Raw genomic sequence first — 23,910 nt, forward strand, 5'->3', positions numbered from 1 at the left:
TGGCAAGGTTTGCTGTTAATACCAAATTACTTGGTTTGTTAAAAAAAACAACAGTTGTGATGGATTGCAGAAGGATCTTACAAGATTGGGACTCCAGGCAATAATCTAGCAGGTGATGTAATGTAAACTGGTATGATTGAGGGGAAAAATAACTCTAAGCATAAAATGATAGCCTTGGTTGTGACTGTAACCACTCAATAATAGATTTGGGCTATGGTTAAGTAGCTTAAAGAAAAAGCCCTCTTGCTGAATGGCAGTAAGTAGGAAATGAATTGTTGCGGATTATTAAGGAAAGAGTGAACAAGGAAATGGGAGGCTTTTGTATTCAAGATGTGAATGCATCATAAAGTCCTCTTTGTAGTTGTCTTCCTTATATGTTTTGAAGGGTGTAGAAGGCCAGTAAAGAGGCTGAGAAAAGATCATCAGAGGCATGGAAGAGCTTTTGTTGAACAGCAAAATGGAGTAGTACTTTTCATGCTCTTAAGATGGGCAGAAATATGATGGGGTTAAAAATTACTAGCATATAAATGTCTGAAAAATCATCAGGGATAAAGAGGAAATGAGTAAGCAACAATGTTTTGCTATTTCTTCCAGCCTAGAACTAAGGACTGACAAATGAAACCAGCCAGGTAGCAAATTGAAAACCTATATAGATGTAATTAAGCCATGGAACTTAGGCAAACGTCCACAATAATTTGTGACAAAGTTCAAGGGGAAAGTGAGATTACTTATAGAACTTGAAAACTATTAACTGCAAAGACATTGTCTCTAGCTCAGGCGTTCTCTGAGCTGCAAATCATTGGAGGCTAGTAGAGTATTCTGTTTATATTTGTATGCTCAGGTATCCATTGCAAGCTACTAGTCTGACTTTGGTGTATGTGTCTTTGAAATTGGCTAGTGGGCTATCCGTACTATTTATTTGACCACCATGCCTCTGTACTATTTATTTGGCCTGCAACAACTTCCTTTTATGGTCAGGGATCATATTTGAAACTGGAAATCAGACACCCATTTCTGTTCAGCCAAAATATTAATTTAAATTACTTGTTAGGGCAAAAGTTACAGGGATATTTAAGGAAGATAATTCTCTCTTGCCTGTGGCACTTCTCATTGTTTCCTCTTCCCATTTTAGATAAATCAGAGAAAAAAAATCATCTGGAATTTACCAATTTTGCCAAATCTTTCTGCACATCTTTGCTTTGGCCTTTATATTTTGGTAACTGCTGCTTTCTAGACTAGTCCTCAGTAGAAGGAGCAATTTAAGAGAGGAAAATAAGATTGCATACCTATAACTTGATTTCTCAGAATTGCCTGCCTTCACGGATACTTTCTCCATCCCCTCACAGAGTTTCTTGGCCGTCTGCCTGCCTAGAGGAGACTCCCAAGAGAAGCAGGGGAATGGATGGAAGTTGGGTACTCTGCAGCATGAGGCCCAGATTAGTACAATTGCTTTTAAAGGTTTTAGGAGGCACTACACTGTCAACCTGATCAGTGAACTCAGAGAATTTGATTTCAGGTATGCAACCTTATTTATGTTGAACACTCCAGTTGGCTTCATGAGACTTTGACAGTTAAAAGACCAGGTTTATGGTTTATGTAGCTGTCTTGCATGTCACTGGTGTCAGTGTGGTCAGTCTCGGGTTTTTTTCTTTTTGCCGTGTTATTTACAGACACTGTTACAAAACCATTTTAGAAAGGATTTGATGTGGAAAAATAGAGGATTATGTTTATACTGTAAACTGATGTATTTGCTTTTGAACTCTATAGAATTTATTGCTTGTGTTCTTTATGCAGTGAAATACCCTCTTCAGAATATTTTACGTATTTTCTTCACAAATGTGAAAATCTGATGTTGTGGTGTATTTCACTAATTTTTCACAAGTTTTAAAATCAGGAGCCTGTCTCTTCAGTTAATTATTTCTTGGAGTATATTGATTTGAAAAGTTCCTTTGTTTGATTCTAATTCTTCATATTTCCTCAATACAATTTCTTTTTATTTCAAAGTGTCTAAACATTAAATGAACTGTTCTTGATCTTGGATTTCTTCCACTCATCTAGTATTTCTCAACTTCAGATTATAGTACATGTTAGTGCATTTATCTCTGTAGAACTGATGTTCTCTAACTTAGCAAGTTAGCCCCAAATAAATATTGCTCTTAACAGTCCAGTAATTAAATGGTAAGTGACATTTGAAAAGAACATATTTGAAAACTATTGGCTACAAAATCCTGGTAAATTATAACTATCCTCTGCTACCACGAATGCTTTTGCTTTGTCCTGATGAGTTTTTGTGATTGACAGAAATAAGCATGCCTTTAGTATGTCCTTTGGTCTTTTTATTAAAAAACTCTTGAGTAATTGAACATTGGTGTACATGCTATTATTAGTTTTCAGCACCAAAAATACTGCCTTTCTACACAGACTTTCTAATGAAGACAGCCTAATTTTCTGAGCCTTCTTTTACTTCGGGCGCATTAGTGTGTAATGCACAAAAATGTACTTCACTATTGACTTTATAGCTTTTGCATCCCCACTTTCTGAGATTTTTATAAAATACCTCTTTTATTGAAAAAGGAACAAATTATGTACTTAGATGAAGTACCTGAGGACAAAGAACGCAGCAACATTGAAAGTCAATGTCATGTTGAGGACAAAATATGTGACTAATAATTTTTCTAAACTACCTTTGCCAAAAACTGGATTTTTTTCAACATAAATTCAAGTTTTTGAGAAAAATCAGATTTTCTACAAAATGTAGTGCTGCACTAGTAGTTCAGAACTTTTCTGTATATATTGAAAACTGGGAAATGTAAAGCTGAAGCCCAGGTTTCTCTGGAGAAGTGGGAGGAGAAATGAAGGCTACTGCATTCAGCCAGCTTTCAGTACATGAAATCAGGAACACAAAGCAGACACTGAACAATTCACAGCTGTCAATGTAAAAGAATGATTTACAGGCCTGAGAGGTTCAATTTACTGAGTAGCTAAATCTTTCTTTCAGCTTCTGATTTTTTTTTTTTCATGACTGCCTGAGAATTGCTGCTAACGAGAATGCTTTCTGATGGTGTTCCTGATGGTCTCAGCCTTTTTCTTCCCACATCAGGACTATCCCTGGCTTTATCCTTGCTCTGGGGAACTGAATTTCTTTTAAGAAGCAAAAAAGAAATACACCAGTGCAAAGGGGACATTTCTTGCTCAGTGAAGAATATCAGACCACTGAACTTGAAAATAAATGATGTTGATATTGACTTTATTTTAATGCTGCAAGGGAAAATAATGGATATCCTGTAGTTTTGGGTTTGGCAACTCTTTAGTTTTTCATCTTCTCCAATAGTATCTGTTATGCATCTCGGAGAGATGAAAGTATTGGCAGAGTCTGCCCTGCAATAGGTGGGAAGAACATAATCTGAAATTTTGTACATTGTTATTGTGGATCCAGCCTGTGGTGGGAAGCCTGCTTCAAATCAAGCATGAAGCCTCTGAAGTAACACTTGTTGGCTTAAAGTAATTCTGGTAATTTTTGTAATGCTTTTTTATATTCTTGTTACATTTTTTTTTTTTTTTTTTTTTCCTTTCAGTGGGTTTTTTTAAAAAGCTTTCCAAACCTTTTTCTGTTTTGCCTGAAGTGTGAGCTTTTGGGTCTCATCTCCTTGAGTCCCTGGTCAAGTGCAGTCTGTGGCAGGCCTGATAGCCCCTCCTGGGATATACTTTGTAGTCAGTACTGCAGCAAAATGAACTTGTTTTGAACAGACAGATAGGTATGAAGGCATTTCAAAATTGATTCTTCCACTGTTGTAGCATTTACCTTTAGTGTATGGGGACATGGGGTGCAACCCACCAGTCTGAAGGCATCAGCCTAGATTCATCTCTAGCCTCAAGCCAGTCCTTCCAGTAGTAAAATAACGCTGTTGCTTGCTTGAGATTTTCTGATAGAGGGGAAGAAGCTATGAGCTTTCAGATTTTCAGTGTGTATTGAATATTCTCTTAGTTACACTGCCTTTATTAGGAAATTAATTGTTGTTTTTAAGTTGCATGCAGAAAAATAAACCACAAGTTTGGGCTTTTGGGATATTATAATATTTTTGTTCTGAAAATATTTATTTCATACAGATGTGACTCTTAGTGTGTCTTAGTGTCCATATGCATTCCTGTTAGACATATTACACACATTGCTGTTTACCCAATATAGGGTGTATCCTATAGCAAGTAGTAACTAGAGAAAAAGCCTTTAATAAAGGAAGTTAGAATTCCTCATTTATTTTATAATTTCATAGTTTTTGTCATGGTGAAGATGGGAGAATCATGATGGGAAAAGTTTGCTATGTGAGACTTGTGGTATGCTGGTTTGTGGGAAGTGATTTGCATAATAATTCATCAGAAGGCCAGAAAAAACAAAGAACATCTCATTCAGCCTTCAGTAGGCATGCCAGGGTTATGGCTATTTCAAGGAGTCAGTGTTGTGATGATTGTAATTTAAACCAAAGCACCATCAACCTGAAAAATGAACTAAAATTTAAAAACCAAACAAGTGAAAACTCATAAAATGAAAGGCAGCAACATTCCCAGCCCATTGCCCTGAAATCAGTAAAATTTCTAGGTAAAGGTTTTTCAGTGATCCTCATTTTTTAACACTCACATATGTGGTTTTGTGTATATACACACACACAGTTATTTTGAGCAAGTGCACAGATGTTTATGTGCTTCCTGTAGAGAGAGAGAGAGGGGGGGGGGGAAAAACTCCCACAAAACAAAAGAAAAATGTTTGAAGGAGAGGAGTGCAATACATTTACAACTGAATCAGTTGCTTACATGATTTTATTGAATACTGGCTATACTACTTCTCTCAAAATTTAGCAAACCAGGACTGAGGCAAACTTGTAATATGTCTGCCATGTTTTGTAAATTGAGGTGCACTGTCTTTCTCTGGATGTATTTTTGTCTTCAGCTTTTTGCCATGCAAACAGAATCAGCTTCTTTTGTATTACATATATCTTGCTAAAAATTAGTTATACCCATCTTTACTGTTTCATCTCTAGCTCAATATTACTCAAGCAATTTGCAGTGTAGGATTTTGGGGTGTGTTTGCAAAGAACTAACCTGACTTTTGAAAGGACTACAAATCCATTTAATGAGGTGATGATACATTGCTTTCATATGGCCCATGGGCTTGTCAGGGAGCTGAGTCACAGCAGAACACATGAAGTTGGTTCAGTGATGTTTAGTCACCAAATCTTTTGGTCTGATTTGTCCATGTAGGTTGAAACTAGCTTGTTACTTTGCTTTATCAAGATGATAGAGAATGTTTAATTTGTAAGCATTTATACAAAAAAGGAGGTAAAATGGAATCTGTTGCAGGTATTGTGGTGCTTGCTCATTGTTTCAGAATACTGGTAGTTTTACTTCTGAAGTATCGATGTATTTTTCTGTACCCCCCACTTTCAGCACTTTGTAATGAGTGATCTTTTTGTAGTGATTATTCATCCTAAACTTAAAAAAAATCAGCATAGTTTTCTTGAATGTGAGAGTGGAAAAAAATAATACCTAATGAATTGCTTACATTTAAAAATGTAGTGGCTTTCATTATAAACCACCAATCCTAACCAAGAAAAAACAAGACAACCCAAAAAACCCTGCCCCAACCACTGAAGCACAATTGATAAGTTTGAGGACTGTTAAGAGTTAAACGAAATGAGTTTGTGAATTAATTCTGTAATTCCAAATGTGCTAACTTCAATGTTCTGTAGTAGCCTCTTGTTTATGCTTACAATATTTTACTCCTAGGTCAGCACGATGGACCTCTGCCACGGCAGCATGCTGGGTTGCTACCAGAGTCTTTGATCTGGGCATACATAGTGCAGCTCAGTTCTGCCCTGCGGACCATTCACACTGCGGGGCTGGCCTGCCGGGTTATGGATCCAACAAAAATTCTAGTAACAGGCAAAACAAGGTAAAAAAAATGCTCATTCTCAGTGTGAACTGTGACCGTGGTAGCTGCTGACCATGTACCTGTTACAGAAATAACAATCTCTAACTAGGAAGTTGTTACTTTTAATTGGCATGAGAGTAAAAATGAAGGCATGCTAAAACTTGTAAGTTTTCTTTTAAGTACTTCTGGAAGGTATTTTGGGAAGACTTTGCCTCAAAGTACTGTACTGATCCACTACTGACAATTTAGAAATTTGTTTATTTGTAAACTGAAAACTTCCTGCTTCATTTTGTTAAATAGTAAAATAGTATTTTTTGCTTCATAGTAATTTACTACGTACTGATGACTTTTTATGTTGTATCAAAGCATTCAGTCAATGATAGAAGAAGAAAATTTGAGTAATAAACAAAATGTAATGACACTTCTTTTTCTTGTCCCTGAAGGTTACGAGTTAATTGTGTTGGAATCTTTGATGTTTTGACATTTGACAACAGTCAAAATAATCCTCTGGCATTAATGGCTCAGTTTCAGGTAAGACAACAGCATCATAGTTAGGTTGGTGACTTGGAACTGCTGCAAACCACTGTGATTCCTTTTGGAAGACAAGGATCTTAAACTGTAGTTCAATATGTCTGTCTCCAAATAACTGTATTTTCATCACTGATCTGATCTTGGTTCTGCCATGTATTATTCAAATTTGCTTGTGATTTATAAATGTGAATGCTTATTTTGCTGCTATCTTTTGCTTCTGAAATGTCAACAAATTCATCAAGAGATTGAACTATTAGTATTTAACAAATGTAAGTCAGAAATTATTTAAAATATGAATTTCTAAAAGAAGGAGATTTAAAAAATCTTATATTTGGTGTTAAGAGGTCAAAAAAGTATGGTTCAGTAACAGTTTTGCTCTGCTTTCTCTTTAGTCATTTTAACAAAAATAACTAGGTGTGAATACCTGTTCAGAGATACGAGATCTGTTAAATAACTGCACTTAGACCTTCTCCTCACTCCTCAAAGGTTCTAGTCTGTCTTTATTTTAGGTTGCTATTTTTTCTGTCCTCTCCTGGTGTCCTCTAGAGTGTGGACTCTATATAATTCTGGAATTAAGAATTCCTGTATACTTAAAAAAAATATTCCCCAGTCACCTGGAATATTACTGTGTACAGGGGTGCCTCTTTTTCTATTTTCCCCTCAGGGTAAAGTACATTGCTTCAGCAGTCATCACATACCCTGGCCATACTGGGAGTGAAAGACTACAGTAGGGATTTAATTTCTTTTCATTAATTGAGCTTATTCACTGTGAGAAAATTGATTATTCAGAGTCTTCTAGTAATAAATGAAATGTTTGATCTTGGGCCAGGCAGAAACTAGCCTATTCAAGACCGTGTCCTAGAAATTCAAAAACTTTTTTTTTTTAATTATGTAGAGCCATTTTCACTATACTTTGACTACATCAAAGAATTTCCCCCCTGTCCAGCTACATATCAGTGGGCTTTTGGTAATAGTTTATTGGAAAACAGCTGAGAGAAGAGAGGAATTCATTCATAGGAATTCATCCAAGTGAGGGATTCCATGCCTAAAAATGTAATGAGGTTTATTTTTTTAAATCTAAATCTTTTGTTTTAATTGCAGCTGGCAAAGAGATCCTCCTGAGATATTATGGCATTCAAGTAATGTTAAAGCAAAGCATTTAATGTACTTGAAAGTACAAATCTAAAATACTCACAGGTACATGGATCTGTCAAAAGCATTTACTACCATAGGAGCCCAGTACTTGGCAACTAACTTTCTTGGTAATGCCTTATTTAGTTTAGGGGGGATGTTTTTGCATGTTTTATACATTGTTAGTATCCAAATGGTATCACTGCTATACCAGAAAAGTAATATTCTTAAACACATAGTTTAGAAGGTCTAAACTGGAGTAACAAAAATAGTATTGCCTTCTTTTTTGTCACTTCCTCTAGGGAAGGCTAGGCTGTCTCAATCTGTTTTATTCCTTCAGAGATTCTGGACTAAGTTCATTCCTTGAAATTCAAGAGTCATTTATCTTGCTCTACCTCTGTTTGCCCTAGCCAGATAAAATTATAAAAAACAGCTGCTGCTTGTCCTTTTTCCTCTCAATCCATGACACAGTTCCTGAATTCCTCTGGGACTCCTGTGACTGTTAAAAATGTAGGTTATCTCTTGGTTTACTGCCCAGCTAATATGCATTTCCTTGTTGCTGTCTTCAGTGGAGAAAGGTGTATTTTTGTTAGCATCTGTCACTTTCTGGCTATTTCCCATTGTTAAGTAGATAGGAAAGAGTTTGGCCAGAACAGTGAGGGGCTGTGTAAAAGGAATGCAATTGTTCTTTACAATCTGTGTTAAACACATTAATTTATGATAACTGAAGAGTTAAATAAAGGAAATGGTAAGGGAAGCTCAAAAGAAGTAAATGAAACATGAATGCCCACTTGCATTAGCAACAAGGTGTTAAACCTCTATGAATTCAAGCACTTCCAGTACCCCAGTCTGTAAGTGCTGTGTCAGGCAGTCACAAGAGACAGATAGATAATGGGAAAAATATAAGTGTTTAATGTAAGAAACAGTAGAGAAGTTTAAGAAATATTTCTGTATTTGGAATAAAACGAAGGTGAGTTCTCTCCATACAAAATGAAGAGAAAAAACAAGTTTTATTGATTTGATGAGGCTTATAAAGTTATGTTTGCTCAAAGCAAGTATTTTAATTTTAATTTAGTAAGCCAAAATAATTTTCACTTATACCTTCCCTAATTTAAAATAAGTAGCTGAAGAGGCACCTAAAGTATTAATGTTTATTTAAAAAAAAACAAAACAAAACAAAAAAACAAAAGAACCAAACTTGGAGGGACTTCTAAGTGCAATTCCAGAACTTAAAAGGGTAAGTGAATCCACAGAACTGTAGAGTGGATGAGCTGATATTGATCTAAGCAAAGCAGTGAAACAGGATAAACAAAAAGTAATGTCAGTTTCAAAGAATTTCTGGAAAATGGGTCTTGCAAAATAGGATTTGTTTGGCAGATGAAGCCAAGTGTATAAAATGCTGAGGTATCTCCAGGGCATTTGGCATAGCAGCACATACCTTTTTAATATTAAAAAAAATATTCAGAAGGGAAAAGGGTTCCTTATTCAATTAACTTTTAATTTGCTCATTGGCATATTTAAATTTCCTTTGATAGTAGGGAGATGTTAATGAAGAGGGCTGTTTCTGAGTTTTATCTCTTATGAGCTGGCTTTTAGTCTAATGCTGCTTAATGTATCTATCAGTGAAGTAGTGATGGTGATAAAATCTTTACTAGCAAAGATTTCAGGAGATAAAAAGATAGATTGGTACAGGTTATGGTTATGAATTGAATTGCTAACTAAATGGTCAATAGCTGCATGCAAGGAACATTTTGGAACAAAAGGCAACCTGTATGTATAAGATGTAAAGCTTTTCCTTGAAGCTGAAAATCAACATCATTTAATAGTCACTGTTTTGCTAGTTATTACAGCAAAAAGTCTTCTGGCAGGTCCATGGTGAAAGGAACTGATGTGATCCATAAACACATGCAAAGCAGGATATGAAATATAAAAAAAGGGAAATGATAGTGCTTAATGTTGATCTGTACCTTGCACTGGTGAGACTACTGTAGGAATACAGCATTTATTTATGGTGTCTCTTCTCCAAGGAAGTGTAGTAGTTCTTGTGTGCCTCCTTTCTCTGCCTAGGAGCAGGAAGAGCAACATCTGTTGATGTTTTCAGAGGGAAGGTCAGGTCTTAATAGGCATATGTGGCTTGCCTCCTTATAGAAAGGTTGGTGTGGCCCAGCTTCTAGGATGTTCTGTACTCTGTCTTGCGTGGGTAGGGTTGGAAAGTGGATGGGAGTTTTGTCATTTCTTAAATAAGAACCTGAGTTCCATAAATCCTGATCTTTATGGGTCCCTTTCAACTCGATATTTTAGGATTCCCCCATCAAACAGGAAAATTATGGACTACATGCCCTTGTAAAACTTCAAACATTGGGCATTGTAATAACATTTTCTTTCAGGGCTTCAGCTGTCAGTAAATAATGAGGCAGCTCCAGAGAGCAATTCATCTCACTCAATCTGAATTATCTTGCAGAATTACAGATATCTTGAATTGATAAGACTCTTAACTGAACTGCTGTTTACTACTAGAGTTGTATCCTCTGCAGCAAAAATGAACTACTTGGTAGTAGAAGCAAGTGGGTTCCCACTTGGGATCCAAATGGGATTTCTTGCTCTGGGTCATTTCTGTTTACTGAAGTATAAAGGGATGCTACAGAATACTACAGATTTCTTAGGAAAATGAATAGAGCAAATGCCAGTCCCATTTCCTTCTCCACCATTTTGTCCTTATTTCTGTCTCATTTTCCACATGCTGTTTCTGTCTTTGTTAGCTATAAGAGTACCATGCTTTTCAACTTCTGCCATGTTTGTGTATCCATGTTTAAATTGTGGCACTTAATCGTACTTGATAGGGAAACAGTGGGAACATGGAGAGACCTGGAAATGTTTCCTTGACTCTGTCCCTTAGCATCTGGGAGACAACTGCAAGGAGAGCTCTGCTCAGCTGCTGCAGCCAGAGGCAGCACATGTGCTTACCCCTCCCTCTGGGTGGAAGAGCTACGAGGGGCTGTGGTGTGTTCACCATCACAGCAGTTTTCTAAAGCTTTGTATGCCACTTCTAATGTTGTAGTGCTGCTAAATTTTTGGCCTTTATTACAGACATGACAAAAGGTGTATATCTTGGTTTTTTCTTTTTTTTTCACTACATTCTTTGCTAAACGTCATAGCCTTGTCCCAGACCATGGAGCTGATGTTCTTGATAATTAGAAGTTTAAACTTTTTTATTTTTGCAAAAGTATCTTATTTTCTCAGAAAAAAAAAAAAAAAGAAAATACTGAATTTTTATATTATTAAATAGCTGACTGTTAAATTCATTCTGAAGCAGGCATTCAGCATGGAACTCTAAGTGTTTAATAGATGGCCAAGTTGTATGCAAAACATTACAATGAAAAGGATCAGGCAGCTTTTGCTATGAATGTCATTAGGCTCCTGTTTTTAGGGGTGAGCTTTAAAACTGGTGTAGCTTTTCAGGATATTTTCTGGTGTCTATCTATTAAAATTGTCAGAATTTGTGTTGTGGCAGAGCAACCTGTTTTCAGTGTTCATCTTTAAGAGCAGTTCTGCTCTTCAAGAAAATGTTTAGTAACACTAAGAATTTTTTTCCTAAAATGTGACACTCAGTTTACCAGACTTACAGATCTATTCCTGTCTAGTTATTTCAGGCAGTTCATATCTTTTCACCGTGGCCCATCATAGGTGAAAAACTTTGAGCTCCTCGCTAAAACAGAAACATCCCAGTGTGGATTCCAGTGTGGAATTCACACTACATGGCCAATGTGAAAAGATATGAATCCAGCAAATGCTGTTTCTGTTTTAACAAAGTTCTTAATTAGTATTTTGCATCTCATATTGAGAGACTTGCTCTGTTTGCTATCAACTGCTTGACTCCTCAGGAGTGAGCAGGTGGATGGTTGGGAGAACCTGTTTGCAGAGCTTCTGCTCCCTGCTCAAGAGTTCTCTCTGTTACTATCCTTAAGCCTAAATCTATGTAGATTTTAAGCATTCCAAGATAAATATAGTACCTAGAAGTTGCTAACAGTCAGAACAGATTTTTCTCTTTATATTTTGACTACTGTAACTTGGACAGTTCTGTTGAACTGTGATTTGAATAGCCCTTATTTTAATTGCTCAAATTCTTTTAGGGTTATTGAAGAACTCCCTTTTCAAACACCATCTAGTACCATAGGTAATATTTATGTATGCTAAGAATCTTCCTTCTTCTGTTTTCCCTGTTAGCAAGCAGATCTGATCTCCCTGGGGAAAGTTGTGTTGGCTTTGGCTTGCAATTCTTTAGCAGGAATTCAGAGAGAGAATTTGCAGAAAGCAATGGAACTGGTGACAATCAACTATTCCTCTGATCTGAAGAATCTGATTTTGTAAGTTTGCTTAAAAAGTCTTTTAAAGGAAACTTCTACTTTTTTAAACATACAAATCAAAGTGTCAAATCGTATTTTCAGGTGCAAGATTATTACAGATTATTGTCATTGAGTTGTCTGCACAGCCAGTGCATCATTGAACATTGTAATTTGAATTTGTATAATGTGTATTTCTGTGGTGTAGTTAATAAAATTCATGTCCATTCTTTATCAAGTGCTGTTAAAGCTTCTAGTAAGAATAAGGAGTTAAACAAAAGAAGCATTTAGTTTTCTTCAGTACTTGGTTTCATTGTTTATTATCTCCCATAGCAGTATGCTAGTCTTTCCTTACAATTTCAGAAAGTGCTGAGAAATAGGCACATATGCTTTTCTGACCAAAGGATTAAGTGCTAACTTCACTTTTTTGCATATTATTTTGTAATTTTCTCTAGTATAGTAGCCTTTCTCCTCTCGCAGCTTAAGAGAGAAAAGTAGAAATCTGTCCCCTCCCTTATTTAAAAAACAGTTGCATGACAATCTGAATCTTGGTCTTCTCTCTTTTTGAGTATGTTCTTGCTGTTTGAGTGGGTGAACTGTGCAATTCCTTGCCAGTACACTCCAATCTTGTATAAGTAACTGCTGGGATGTGTCCATGGAAGTTATCACACATCCTTTGTTAATATCTTCTTTAAAAATGCTGCACTTGTCGACTTTGCATATTAAATAGACATCAGAGTCAAATAATTATAAAATCATAATAGGATGATCTCTCTGGCACATGCAGCATGTTTAAGTAATCTTTTTGGGGATGGGGCTATTTTGGCAGGTATTTGCTGACTGACCAAAACAGGCTCCGCAGTGTAAATGATATCATGCCTATGATTGGTGCACGATTCTATACTCAGTTGGATGCTGCTCAAATGCGAAATGATGTAATAGAGGAAGACCTTGCAAAGGTAAATAATTTAGTAATTCCTAGAGGGAGGCTTATAGTCAGTATTTCTACAGCTGTAGCTTAAGAGGGAATGTTTTCTACTATTTTATTGTTGGTTGTTTGTTTTATTTTGTTTGCCTATCAACCTAAGTCATCTGCCTGCAGACTTGAAAACTATGAGCTTAAAGTACTGAAAGTTAAAAAACTCCAAGAACCACTAGTTTTAGGGTGTCTTCAACTGCTCTTTAGTTGTAGTATCATCTTCATGTCCAACCACCAGTCCTGGGGAAAAGGTGTTCTTTGTATAATGGTTAAAAAGTAGCATGCTGAGTAAATGATGGAAATGAATGTCACACTCTGTGTCATGCTAGAGGTTATAGAGCAACAAATGTTGCTTTTAAGTTTTTTGATAGATTTACATTCCAGTGTCCCTTATCTCCTATGTATTCCTTATCAAATGAATGTGGCAAGTAAAACCTGTCATCCTCAGCTTCTGTGTAATTGTGTACCTGTTGCTGTGAGGGTCTGGTTAGCCTGTCAAGTTCAGTCAAGGTGCCAAGTGCCAGCACGTTTAGTGTGTATTTGTTCAACAGGAAAGGGTGTCTGCTTATCAGAAACCACTGATCACAAGATCATCTAACAAGACTGAGATGCATTACAGAATGCTTTCATGATGCTAAAGATATGTTCAGCATAGAGTATCAAGTTTTTAAGGGTTTAATCAAGTCCTGTGATTCCTTTCCACTTCATGCCCTCATTAAATATCTTTTTTAAGAGGTGGTAGACCAGTGGTTAGGATTCTGATGGACTGATTCTCTTAATTTCTCCTCCACTAGCTTGTTGGATAGCAGTTTTTCCCTCATATAGTGAAATATAGTGAAATCTATTAGAAGCAAAGAGCTGTGGAAGAGCAAGGTGGTACCTACATTTGATGCAAAGTGGTCGATGACATTTGCCCACTATATCGGAGTCAACCACTACTCCTGCTCTGAAGATGTTGCAGATCATTTCTTGTTAAAGGGGCCCAATGTGCCTCCACAAATTTGGGCAGGTGGACCTCTTCCCAGAATAAAGATGGAGATTTTCCTGTAAACAATACTTAAGCAGTCTGTAATTTCAGTCAAGTTGCTTTTAGAAGTTGCTTATCACTGGCAGGGGAGAGACACTACAAATCCAAGTTGTTGCGTAGCATCCAGTTTGGCAATAGTTGTTTTCCTGGCAGTGATAAACTAGCAGTGTCTAATTAGCTGTCATATGATAATGTGTTTGTACTGCTGCCTTCTCAGTAACATCAGATCTACAGTATCCTTCAGTCTAGCCTGGTACCCTCCTTTTATTGTTGCTCCAAAGCAGATTCCTAGGGAAGAGTATTAGAACAAGACAAGCATATATGATATTTTTCCTTGAGTCCTCTAAGCACTCAGTCATCTGTAACTTGGGGACTTCTGATGCTGGAAATACTTTGTATGCAGTTATTAACTTAGTTTTTTTGAAACCATTAATATTTTCTTTCCCCCTTAAAACTCACATTTCACATAGCAGTGATGACCCCATTACCATATTCTGTTCCTTTCTCACTTTAATATTCACATCACCTCTATCTCACACCATTCAAAGCCTCCATTTTTCCAGTGTTCTTTAAACCACTCTGTAGAAGAGCTCTCCAGGTTACAGGTTACCAATCCTGGAGATTTGGTGCCAGTGTTGTTGCTTACCTGTGTCACCACTGAATGCTGGTCACAAGGCACTGGCATCCGCACAGATGAGGTTTTCACTTGTCTTTGTCCACATACAAAAAAAAATTATTTGGAGGTTGTATAGATCTCTGCTAGCTGGAGAAGGTAAGTCTTCCCTGTCAGTCTCAAAGGGTAGCTACAGTTCTGGTAGAAGCCATTCTGCTATGTGTTTTCTGGACTTGTAATAGAATTCTTGCCAACCCACAGGTTGAGGTCAACCTTTTATCAACTTGGCCTACTTTATTTACCTTGCTGTGCACAATAATCTACTCTACACTGATTTAATTTGAAATCAAGATGATCATTCATAGAATGAGACTCAGCTTAGCATCCTGAGTAATGTTGGAGAGCCAGGACACTGGAGAATATGAATAATATCAGGAGAGAATCTTTCATGCCAGGTTTCAGCAGGTTTTACTTAACATTAATCCACAGTGTAATGTAAGCTAAGATGTAACTCTTTTTACTGTATCCACAGTGATAAAGAAAAATGTGTGAGATCAGTTTTTCAATTGCATGTATTCTAAGCACCTGTAATTCCAATGTTCTGTCCTTTCTGTGAGTTCATTTTCATTGCTTTATCTCTGTCACTGGATTCAGAATGTATACTGTTGTGGGATTTAAATTCTAGCTTTTTTGGAAAAACATGTTTCAAAGTTACATTTGTAATCAACTGCATTTTGAATGTTTATCAGATACCGTTGCTGCTAAATATTTAATAATGGCCTACAAAGCATTTCTGAAAAACAAATCTGGTAGATGTTCCCTCTCATCTTTAACTGAAGTAAGGTATTACTGGTATATTTCTGCAGGTCTTGCTAACTGTGTGTGTATATATAAGCAAAAACATATTCTTGTTTAACTTACTATATTTTAGCAAACCTGTAAGTACAGGTTGGCGAGAGACTAGACTTACGTTTCCACATAGAAATAGATTGCCTGATCCAGTTTCAGCTGGGGCAGCAAGGTATCATTAGTCGTTAAATCTCCACATTATAATTTAAACTGCTAAAATGTGCATTGGGCTACCAATAACAATATAATGCATTCTGTCTTTCTGAAAAAATTATATCCTCTTCTTACATTAAATCACTGATGAATAGTGCTTCATTGGCATTACTGCTGTATATCTTTTGCAAATAAGTGTCTTAATTTTATCTTTTAGAAACCTTAATATCATCTTCCTTTTTTTCTAGGAGGTGCAAAATGGAAGGTTGTTTAGACTTCTAGCAAAATTGGGAACAATCAATGAGAGGCCAGAGTAAGGAATACTTGTTTTCCTGGTGCAGAGTATGTAAAAAACAGTTTGCAGTGCAAGATTTTTCCCCTTGTAAATTTAAGCTAAACTTTTTCTCATATTTACTCTGAAGAAAGGAGTATTTAAGAAGCCTTGAGAAAAATAACATAAACAATTTTGACCAAAATTTTAAATAAAGGAGAGGGCTTGCAAATAGATACACTAAAGTTACTTTATTTTTTAATATGCTTTCTCTTAGCAGTCTCTTTTGATTGGCAATAGTTTTTGAGGAAATCCATTACTTGTTTTAACAGTAGCAAACTGTAGATATACTCAGTTGAGATGAAGTGATGTGTATCTGTGGGTTTTAATTTTTTCTTAACTTTCTGAGCTTTAACATGAGCCTTTGTTTTACACCAGGTTTCAGAAAGACCCAACCTGGTCAGAAACTGGAGACAGGTATTTACTTAAGCTCTTTCGAGATCACCTTTTCCATCAGGTGACAGAAGCGGGTACTCCTTGGATTGACCTCAGTCACATTATCTCATGTCTTAACAAGGTACACTGTACTTGGGTTAGCTTTTAAAAATCTGTTTGGGTTAACTTTTTTAACATAGTATTTCACTTCAAAGCAAGTTGGTCTTGATAGGTTAATTCTGTTGATTTAACTGATGGTTATTTTGCCCCTGTTTTGGATGAAAATGTATTCGTTAAGCTAATATTCGAACATTTATGGATATATGAAATAAACTTAGTTCATTAATATTAAAACTTGGAATTTGGTAATATAGCATGAGACAGTATTGACTTTTCATCCTAGAATGCACTGAATACTGTGGATAAGCAATGCTGGTCCCTTTATGCTACTCTGGTCTTTCAACACAGCATAAAGGATCCATAAAAGCCCTTTAACTGGAGGAGGTTTCTGCTGGTACAGTTGTCACGGAGGGTGGTTGTAAGGCAAGAGGATCCATTCCTAAACTGTGGGGACCAGAGTAGGAGACAGGAGGAGATATCAGGAGGGAAACAGCAATAGAAATTTGTGAAAAATCCTTACCATATAGGACAGTGCTGGAAAATTTCTATGGCTTAAAATGTTAAATCTCTCTCTGATAACTTCCTTAGCCTCTCTAGCCCTTTTTTTTTTCCCAAGGTTGATTTAACAAAGCTTTTTGCGGTTTTCCAAGAGCTGCACCATTAGCAAAATTTTAGCTGGCCATTCTCACATTTAATAGCAGGAGACATGTGGAGACCATGGTATCTTCAATAGTTATAGAACATGTCTTACTTGATAAATTAAAGAACTGCATGAGCAGATTTTTTTTTGTTGGCAGATCAGCTTTCAACCTTATACTGTCTTGCCAAAGTTCCAAAGTTCAGTAATTCATAGGAGACTAAGATATTGCTTATTCTCTCTCTCTGTCTCTCTCTCTTTCTTTGTTTTTTGGTTTGGTTTTTTGTTTTTGTTTTTGTTTTTGGTTTTTTTTTGTAGCTGCTTGGTCATTCCACTCACTCAGTAGAGAACAGTGGTGCAGACACTGACAGTATACACTTTCAGTGGCTAGTATTTTCTTTTCTAGGATTAGGATAGCCAGCTTTCTTTTCCAGAAAATACTGAATATATTCAGATCCTTTGACATGTAATAACTGTCTTAACTACAGTTAAATCTTTTTCTAAATTGTCAGGGCTTTTAATTAGACCACTGCTGTGCATTTCTTTAACCTCCTTTTTATCTTTCTGGTTGGTGTCTGTAATCACTTTAAAAAGGACATTAAAGGGATTGAGGCTAAATCAAAAAGCAAGCATGTTGATATTCAAATAGGCAGTGAAATGTCATCATGATTTGAAAGCAGTGACCTGTACAGTACTGTAGCAAGAGGGGACAATCCTGAATTCATAGGTCAGGTAAGAGATGGTGTCAAAGAATGCCTTGTTCTATAAATGTTCATGGCTTACTTTTTTAAACAGAGGCTCTTCTCTTCTGTGGTTGTGGGCTCAGCACACGAATGTAAGGCTTATAAGATGTTACTTTGAAAATACACTCAAAAAAACCACTTCTAAACTGTAGTATGCACTTGTAGAAGGGGCTATTTGGGCTTTCCTTGCTGCACTCCAAAAGTGTTCCTTTTGAATGAAAATTACTCATTGAAAAAAATCTTTTTTTTCAATGTGGTGTTTTGGGGATCTCTTCAAATAAGATACTGATTTATGCCTCCACAGGAGGAAAGAGCGAGCCATAAATACTGATGTATTTCTAGTTAGCTGTGTGGCTTTTTTAATAAACATCTTCCATGTCCTAAATTCATTAAGGTAATTCACTGATTTCTTGAATGATTCTAATGAGAATGGTAGACAATATTTCACAAACACCTTGACAGTGATAATATTTTGGAATGGATGTTGGAAAAGATTTGTTCTTATCCTACTCCACAAGAATTAAAAACTAATTTGCTTGTCCTTCTAAACCTGTTCACAAAGCTGGAACTTTACGTTTGGGAGGTTCCAGCTTTTAGGGTTATGCTCAGAACATTATTTTAGAAGACAAATGCAAGAAATTTCTAACTTGGGTTGATCCAGACAGCAGCCAGTGGAACATCTCAGTGACAAATTTAATTCTTCTTCTGGCATTTAGTACAATGTTATAATACATTAATTAATTCTGCTGGGGTTGTATTTCCAAAGATTATCTCAATAGTGTCATATCCCACTTGTCTCTGCCCCCCTTCTGCATTGGGACAAGAAAGCTTGTACTGTTAATATTTTGAAATATTAATGTATTGACTAAGACAGACCCACAGAATTTTTGTATTATGGGCAAGTCTGACAATTCCCCATTGATGGATATTTCTTGCAAAGTAAGGATAATGCATGATACAGTGTTGGAAGGGATTTAATCATGCAAAGTAGGATATTTGTCTGTCCCAAATTAGGATTTAGTGCTACATCTCTAAAATACATAGTGTAACATAGAGGTTTTTAATACTGAATTTGAGAAGTTGGAATAAAACATGGAAACAAGTGTGGAATAGACTTAGATCTTTAACCTCAAATTACCTATTTGTTTATCTATTGCAACTAGGTTTTTTTTTTTTTCTTTCTTTTTCCTAATGTAAGTAAGGTATTAAGTGTACCATACAGCTTAAGATCTAGTTTGTTTCCAGTAGTCCCTAAAAATTGAGGTTTGGGTTTGTGCTGTTTGTCAGACTACCTAGGGCTGGTCGCTCCATTGTTTCATTTTAGAGTGTGCAAGAAGTAATTTACTTATCCTGCTTGGAGACTTGTGGATCTTATGTGCAAATGTAATGTCAAATGTGATTTTGTTCATCAGGGGCTATACAGAAATTTTGCTAGGCTTTCTACACAGGGGAAGATAGCATTGCAGGATGGTTAGCTTTATGGAAAGGGCAGAAAAATAATGGTTACCTACTCCAAAGGTCTGGAATATCCATCAGGTTAAGACCAAAATGTCTCGATTTTTCTGGCAAGTACATTGTTGTGGTGCAGTTTCAAACCTGTTCAGGGCACAGCAAGGAAGGATCTGATTCACAGCCCAACAGTGCACTTGCCAAGAAATTGATTGCTTTTGTTACGGGGGAAATGTTTTGCCATTTCTTTCACACTTCTTTTATTTTATCTTTTGCATTCTTGTTACAGTTAGATGCTGGTGTGCCAGAAAAAATAAGCCTCATTTCCAGAGATGAGAAGAGTGTACTTGTGGTAACTTACAGCGATTTAAAACGCTGCTTTGAAAATACTTTTCAAGAACTGATTGCAGCCGCAAATGGTCAGTTGTAGTATTTGCTGAAAGCATGCAGGACATTGCTGAGGAACTTAAACGATAGCAAATTGCACTACAGCTGAATTGTTGTTGTCATCTCATTTCACATTTGGGAAACAAACAGGAGATGAGCAAAGCTGCTTGCACTTCAGTCAGGTACACTGTTACTTGAAGGGAAGAATGTTTCACTTATCCTAGAGCTAAGGCTGCCATTGGAGGCTTTATCTGTGAAGAATTTATTTTAGATAAGGAACACATCAGGTGCATGATGTTCCTGCTTTTATTTTTTCCACTTGTATATGCACTAATTTTAATTTTTTTTTTAGACTTTTCTGATCTCTGAAGTTTTGCCACATTATATACTTAAGGGAAACTCTTTGCAAGGACATTTCTGGGATACATTTTTGTCACTAAGGATATAGCAAAATTTATTCATTTTTTTATATTGTTTGCACCCAGAATAGCATAAAGGACCAGGTAAATAATTTAACAGAAATTGTGTTCTATTAATGACCGTTTAGTTCGTAACCTCTGTAAAAGTGTGTTGTATGCAAGCTCTGTATGCCACCCACTGTTAGCTCCAAGAAATGTGAGAAGAAACTTTTTCAAACCAGTCAAGTGAAGTATTGGTGAATTGACAGAAAAGGAAAAAGTCCCTTGTCATTTGATTTTAACTTTGTCTAAGCGAAGTGACGAAAATAACAGAATGGGAAACATCTCTAATTTAAGGAGCATATCAAACTTGCTCTGAACACAACCAGCGCCTTTTAAAAACTGTTTGTACATTTTCCTGCTAGTCAGAAGCATTTACATTTATGCAATTTTTTTAATAGATTTTTTTTTTAAAAGAAATTGTTTAAATGCCTGAAGTTTCAGGAGTGTATTACTTTAGGTTATTTACAGTATAATTTTTGTATAAAGTTCTGTTCTTTGAACCACAGCTTTATTATGGTACGCTACACTGGATACAGATACAAAGACACTGTTAAAAGAAGATTAACTAAACACAGCAGTTGTCTGGCATCAAGAGCTTTTCAAGTTTTACAGCCTGAATCTGGAGGGATTATGATCTGCTGTGCCTTTGCAGTCACTGCTTAGCCCAAAGTAATATTACTTTTGATAATACTCAACACATGAATATTCCTGAAGTAATTCAGTCTCAAAAGTCTGGAATTTTCCTCCTCAATTAACCTTTCTTAATATTTGGACATGCAGTTGTCTCCAAACTCGGGTATTCATGGGATTTCTAGTTAAACACCTACACTTTGATACCGAAGACTGCCAAATATGTAGGAATTTCCTTTCTTAAAGCAGTAGTGAAGACTGTATCTATCCTTTCCCAGCACTGAATGTTTTAATAGCACTGGGTGCTCACCATGAAGAAAATGTGGAAACTCAAAAGGTCAGGACAGACTCTAAGCACTTGCAACTGATGTTACTGACATCAATTTTAATAATTCTCAATATTTGTAGTTTTCAGAGAAGTTTTTAATATTTCTCTGTCCACTTTTTTAAGCTTTAAAATGATTCTCCGCCTTGAGACTTGCATCAAGAAAAAAGCAACTCTTCACATCGAAAGCTTTGAAGACTAGGGACATGCTTTACACATTTTAGAAAATGTGGTTGAATCCACATTAGGTAGCATCAGTTGTTGAGTTTAAAAATCGATTATTGTTGCATTTGATCAAATTAATTTTAAAAGGAACATAATGTTTAATATTCAAACGATAACAGTTGCCAGAATGTTCTTTTTAATAAAAAAGGAACAGGAACTTTGAAAAGTGAACATGCAAAACAGTCTTTTATCATTAGCTCATGAATTGAGGAAGAGCAGCTGTCTTTTATATGTTTTTTGACAAATCATATTGTAATTCTTTTGTACAAAAAAGAAGTACTTGTATTCTAGAAGAAATATGAAATGCTTAATTTATAAGCGGGCTGAGGTTTTTTCCAGTATTGTTTTCTTTGAAAATGAAAGGGGATCATCTGTTCAGTTGTGGGGTTTGGGAACCTTTGAAAATTTAATTTGTGGACCAATATTTTGTGGAAGTGTAAGGCAGGGGTAAAATAGGGCTTGAATTCTCATCCTTTTTAGACCAGCACACCACCCTCTGCAAGACATGTCTAAATTGCAAACCTGTGTGTATTTGCATAATGTCAGTTTGCTTCAGCCCCTAGTAACCTCAGGACTTGGTTTAAAATAAAAAGGTAGACAGCTAATTAAGTTTTAATACATAATGTCAGCCAGAAAATATTTGGTGTCAGGTAATACATTTAAAAAAAAAAGTAAAAAAAAAAAGTAAAAAAAAAAAAAAAGTTGAGCTTTGTTTTCTATTTATTTCATTTGGTCCATACTTGGGAATGATTTGAACAGTCTGAATTTCAGCTTGGGTGTTTTTTGGGGGAGAGCCCTTCTACCCCATTTTAATTCCATTTAGAAGGTTGTCCTAAAGTTGTAGTTTGATCCATTCATAGGAAGAACTGTGTATCTGTATTTAAAAAGAAGAGCCACCAGGATGTGCCCTCCCAGATGGGAAATTTAACTCTTACCTTCCTATTTTTTACAGCTAAAAGCACAGAAGGGACAACCTTTGAAATCATTTGATGTTGGTCATTTTAAATTTTGTACCTGTTTTAAATTTCTGTTGCTGTATTTACTATATTGTAAATATTTTGTTGAGGGTACCTATGTATTTTTGATTTGCCCTTGTTTCAGTAATTCAGGTGTCAACTGCTTCCCCTAAAAAGCACCAGTATGTTAAGTTCTAATGTCATGATCCCAATATGTGTTACTCATCTTTAATCCTGTTTTCATTCTTCATGTGTACAGCAGTATTTTTAATAAAGAATACCAGAAATAACATGGCCTTATTTTGACAATATGAAGTTCTGAAGTTGAAAATGGGGCTTTTCAACATTGGTGCTGGAATTGTATTTCATTTGATTGTATTTCTTTTGCATATGGTCTGTCTGCAATGCAGAGTTTAAATAGCCATGAGTCACAAAGTGTGTTTAGTATTTGTCACTTAAGAGTCTCTCAGATGTCCTGAAACTTTCATATGTTGTTCACTAGACTCATACTGATACATATTTCCTTATCTACCAAGTCAAGTGCCATCTGCTTCTGCCAGATCAGGTCTGCTTTACTATACAAGACTTAATTTTGAAAATTCTGTTCAAGTACCCTTACTTTCATGTTTATTTAGGATTTTTGCCCAATAACAAAGTGTATTAATTTATCTGAGAATTTCTATGTGGAGTCATGACAGCTTCCTTTGCCAGAATTATTTTCCTGTCATCATTAACCAGTAAAGGTGACATCATTTACTGCTGGGGTAAAATCTCCTAAGCCTCCCCAAGCCTGACCATACTTACGTTATGTGGAATTTTATGCAATATATGAGAAACAGTTGATACTTCCTGCATGCACACAACACAGAGTCATAATCACTTAAATTGCAGTGGTTTAGAAATCAAGAAATTTCTAATTTGTAAATTAGAAATTATTTAATCTGCAGTAATTTTGATTGATGCACTCAGTCTCCATTTTCTTTCTTAGCAATATGCAGCAAGAGCTATGCAAATGCAGTGGCAGTGGGGGGGACCCCATGACATTCTGCCTCTCCCCAGAGAAAGTTTCATCTCTGCTTCCTTCCAGCAGAGTTTGTGTAGTTTATGTTTGTGTGTGTAGTTTGTGTGTGTGGTTTATCTGCAGCAGGGCTTGGAGATCCCCTCAGATTACATAATGCTGTATAGCAAGCAGAATGCCCTCAACTGCACATCTCTGGAGCCAGCACCTGATGGATGGGGTGGGGATGTGGAAATTCTCTGAAGAAGAGACTGCCAGGCCTAAGCTGGCAAACTCATGTCACAGCTGGTTCAGAAGAGGCTTCATTTGGGACAAGCAGCCTGTAGCTCTGTTTGCTGCCCGTTTGTCTGTACCAGATCTTGTAGCTGCAGAAGTAACCAGGTATGGAGCACAGTTGAATGTCTGTTGATCAGTGTGCTGGTTTTTCTTCCCCCACCATCAAGCCTTACTTCTCCCAGAGGCAGAGTTGAATTTTTTGCCTCTAAGGCAGCACTAAGCATTTTTCAGAATGCTGAATCTAGATGTCACAGGGGGAGCAGTACAAGTGTCCATCACTGTACCTGCTTTGCTGTGTGAGAAGGGTGCAATCATTCCATGCTCTCCTTTGTGCATAAAACTTGACTGTGGGATGGATTGTTTGCCAGATGTCGTCGTGCTGCAGAAGTCTCTTATTCTGGATTAACTCTGATTTGGCAGAACTCTATGGA

At 36.3% G+C, this 23,910-nt stretch overlaps 1 protein-coding gene across 8 annotated transcripts in view; it reads left to right on the plus strand.

Annotated features, from left to right (window-relative positions):
- Positions 1 to 22,475, plus strand: part of PAN3 (poly(A) specific ribonuclease subunit PAN3) — a 75,641-nt gene extending 53,166 nt beyond the window's left edge. For 5 of the 8 annotated variants that reach the window (XM_071736595.1, XM_071736603.1, XM_071736620.1 and 2 more), the window contains 7 exons: positions 5,779 to 5,944; positions 6,367 to 6,454; positions 11,810 to 11,949; positions 12,755 to 12,884; positions 15,795 to 15,859; positions 16,256 to 16,394; positions 19,491 to 22,475. In XM_071736595.1, the coding sequence (XP_071592696.1) occupies positions 5,779 to 5,944; positions 6,367 to 6,454; positions 11,810 to 11,949; positions 12,755 to 12,884; positions 15,795 to 15,859; positions 16,256 to 16,394; positions 19,491 to 19,631 (869 nt within the window). In that variant the 3' untranslated portion in view covers positions 19,632 to 22,475. The other 3 variants (XR_011724402.1, XM_071736628.1, XM_071736610.1) reach the window with 3 other exon arrangements.
- Positions 22,476 to 23,910: the final 1,435 nt, after the last annotated feature.

This window comes from Heliangelus exortis, chromosome 1, assembly GCF_036169615.1.
Source record: "Heliangelus exortis chromosome 1, bHelExo1.hap1, whole genome shotgun sequence".
Taxonomy (NCBI): Eukaryota; Metazoa; Chordata; class Aves; order Apodiformes; family Trochilidae; genus Heliangelus; species Heliangelus exortis.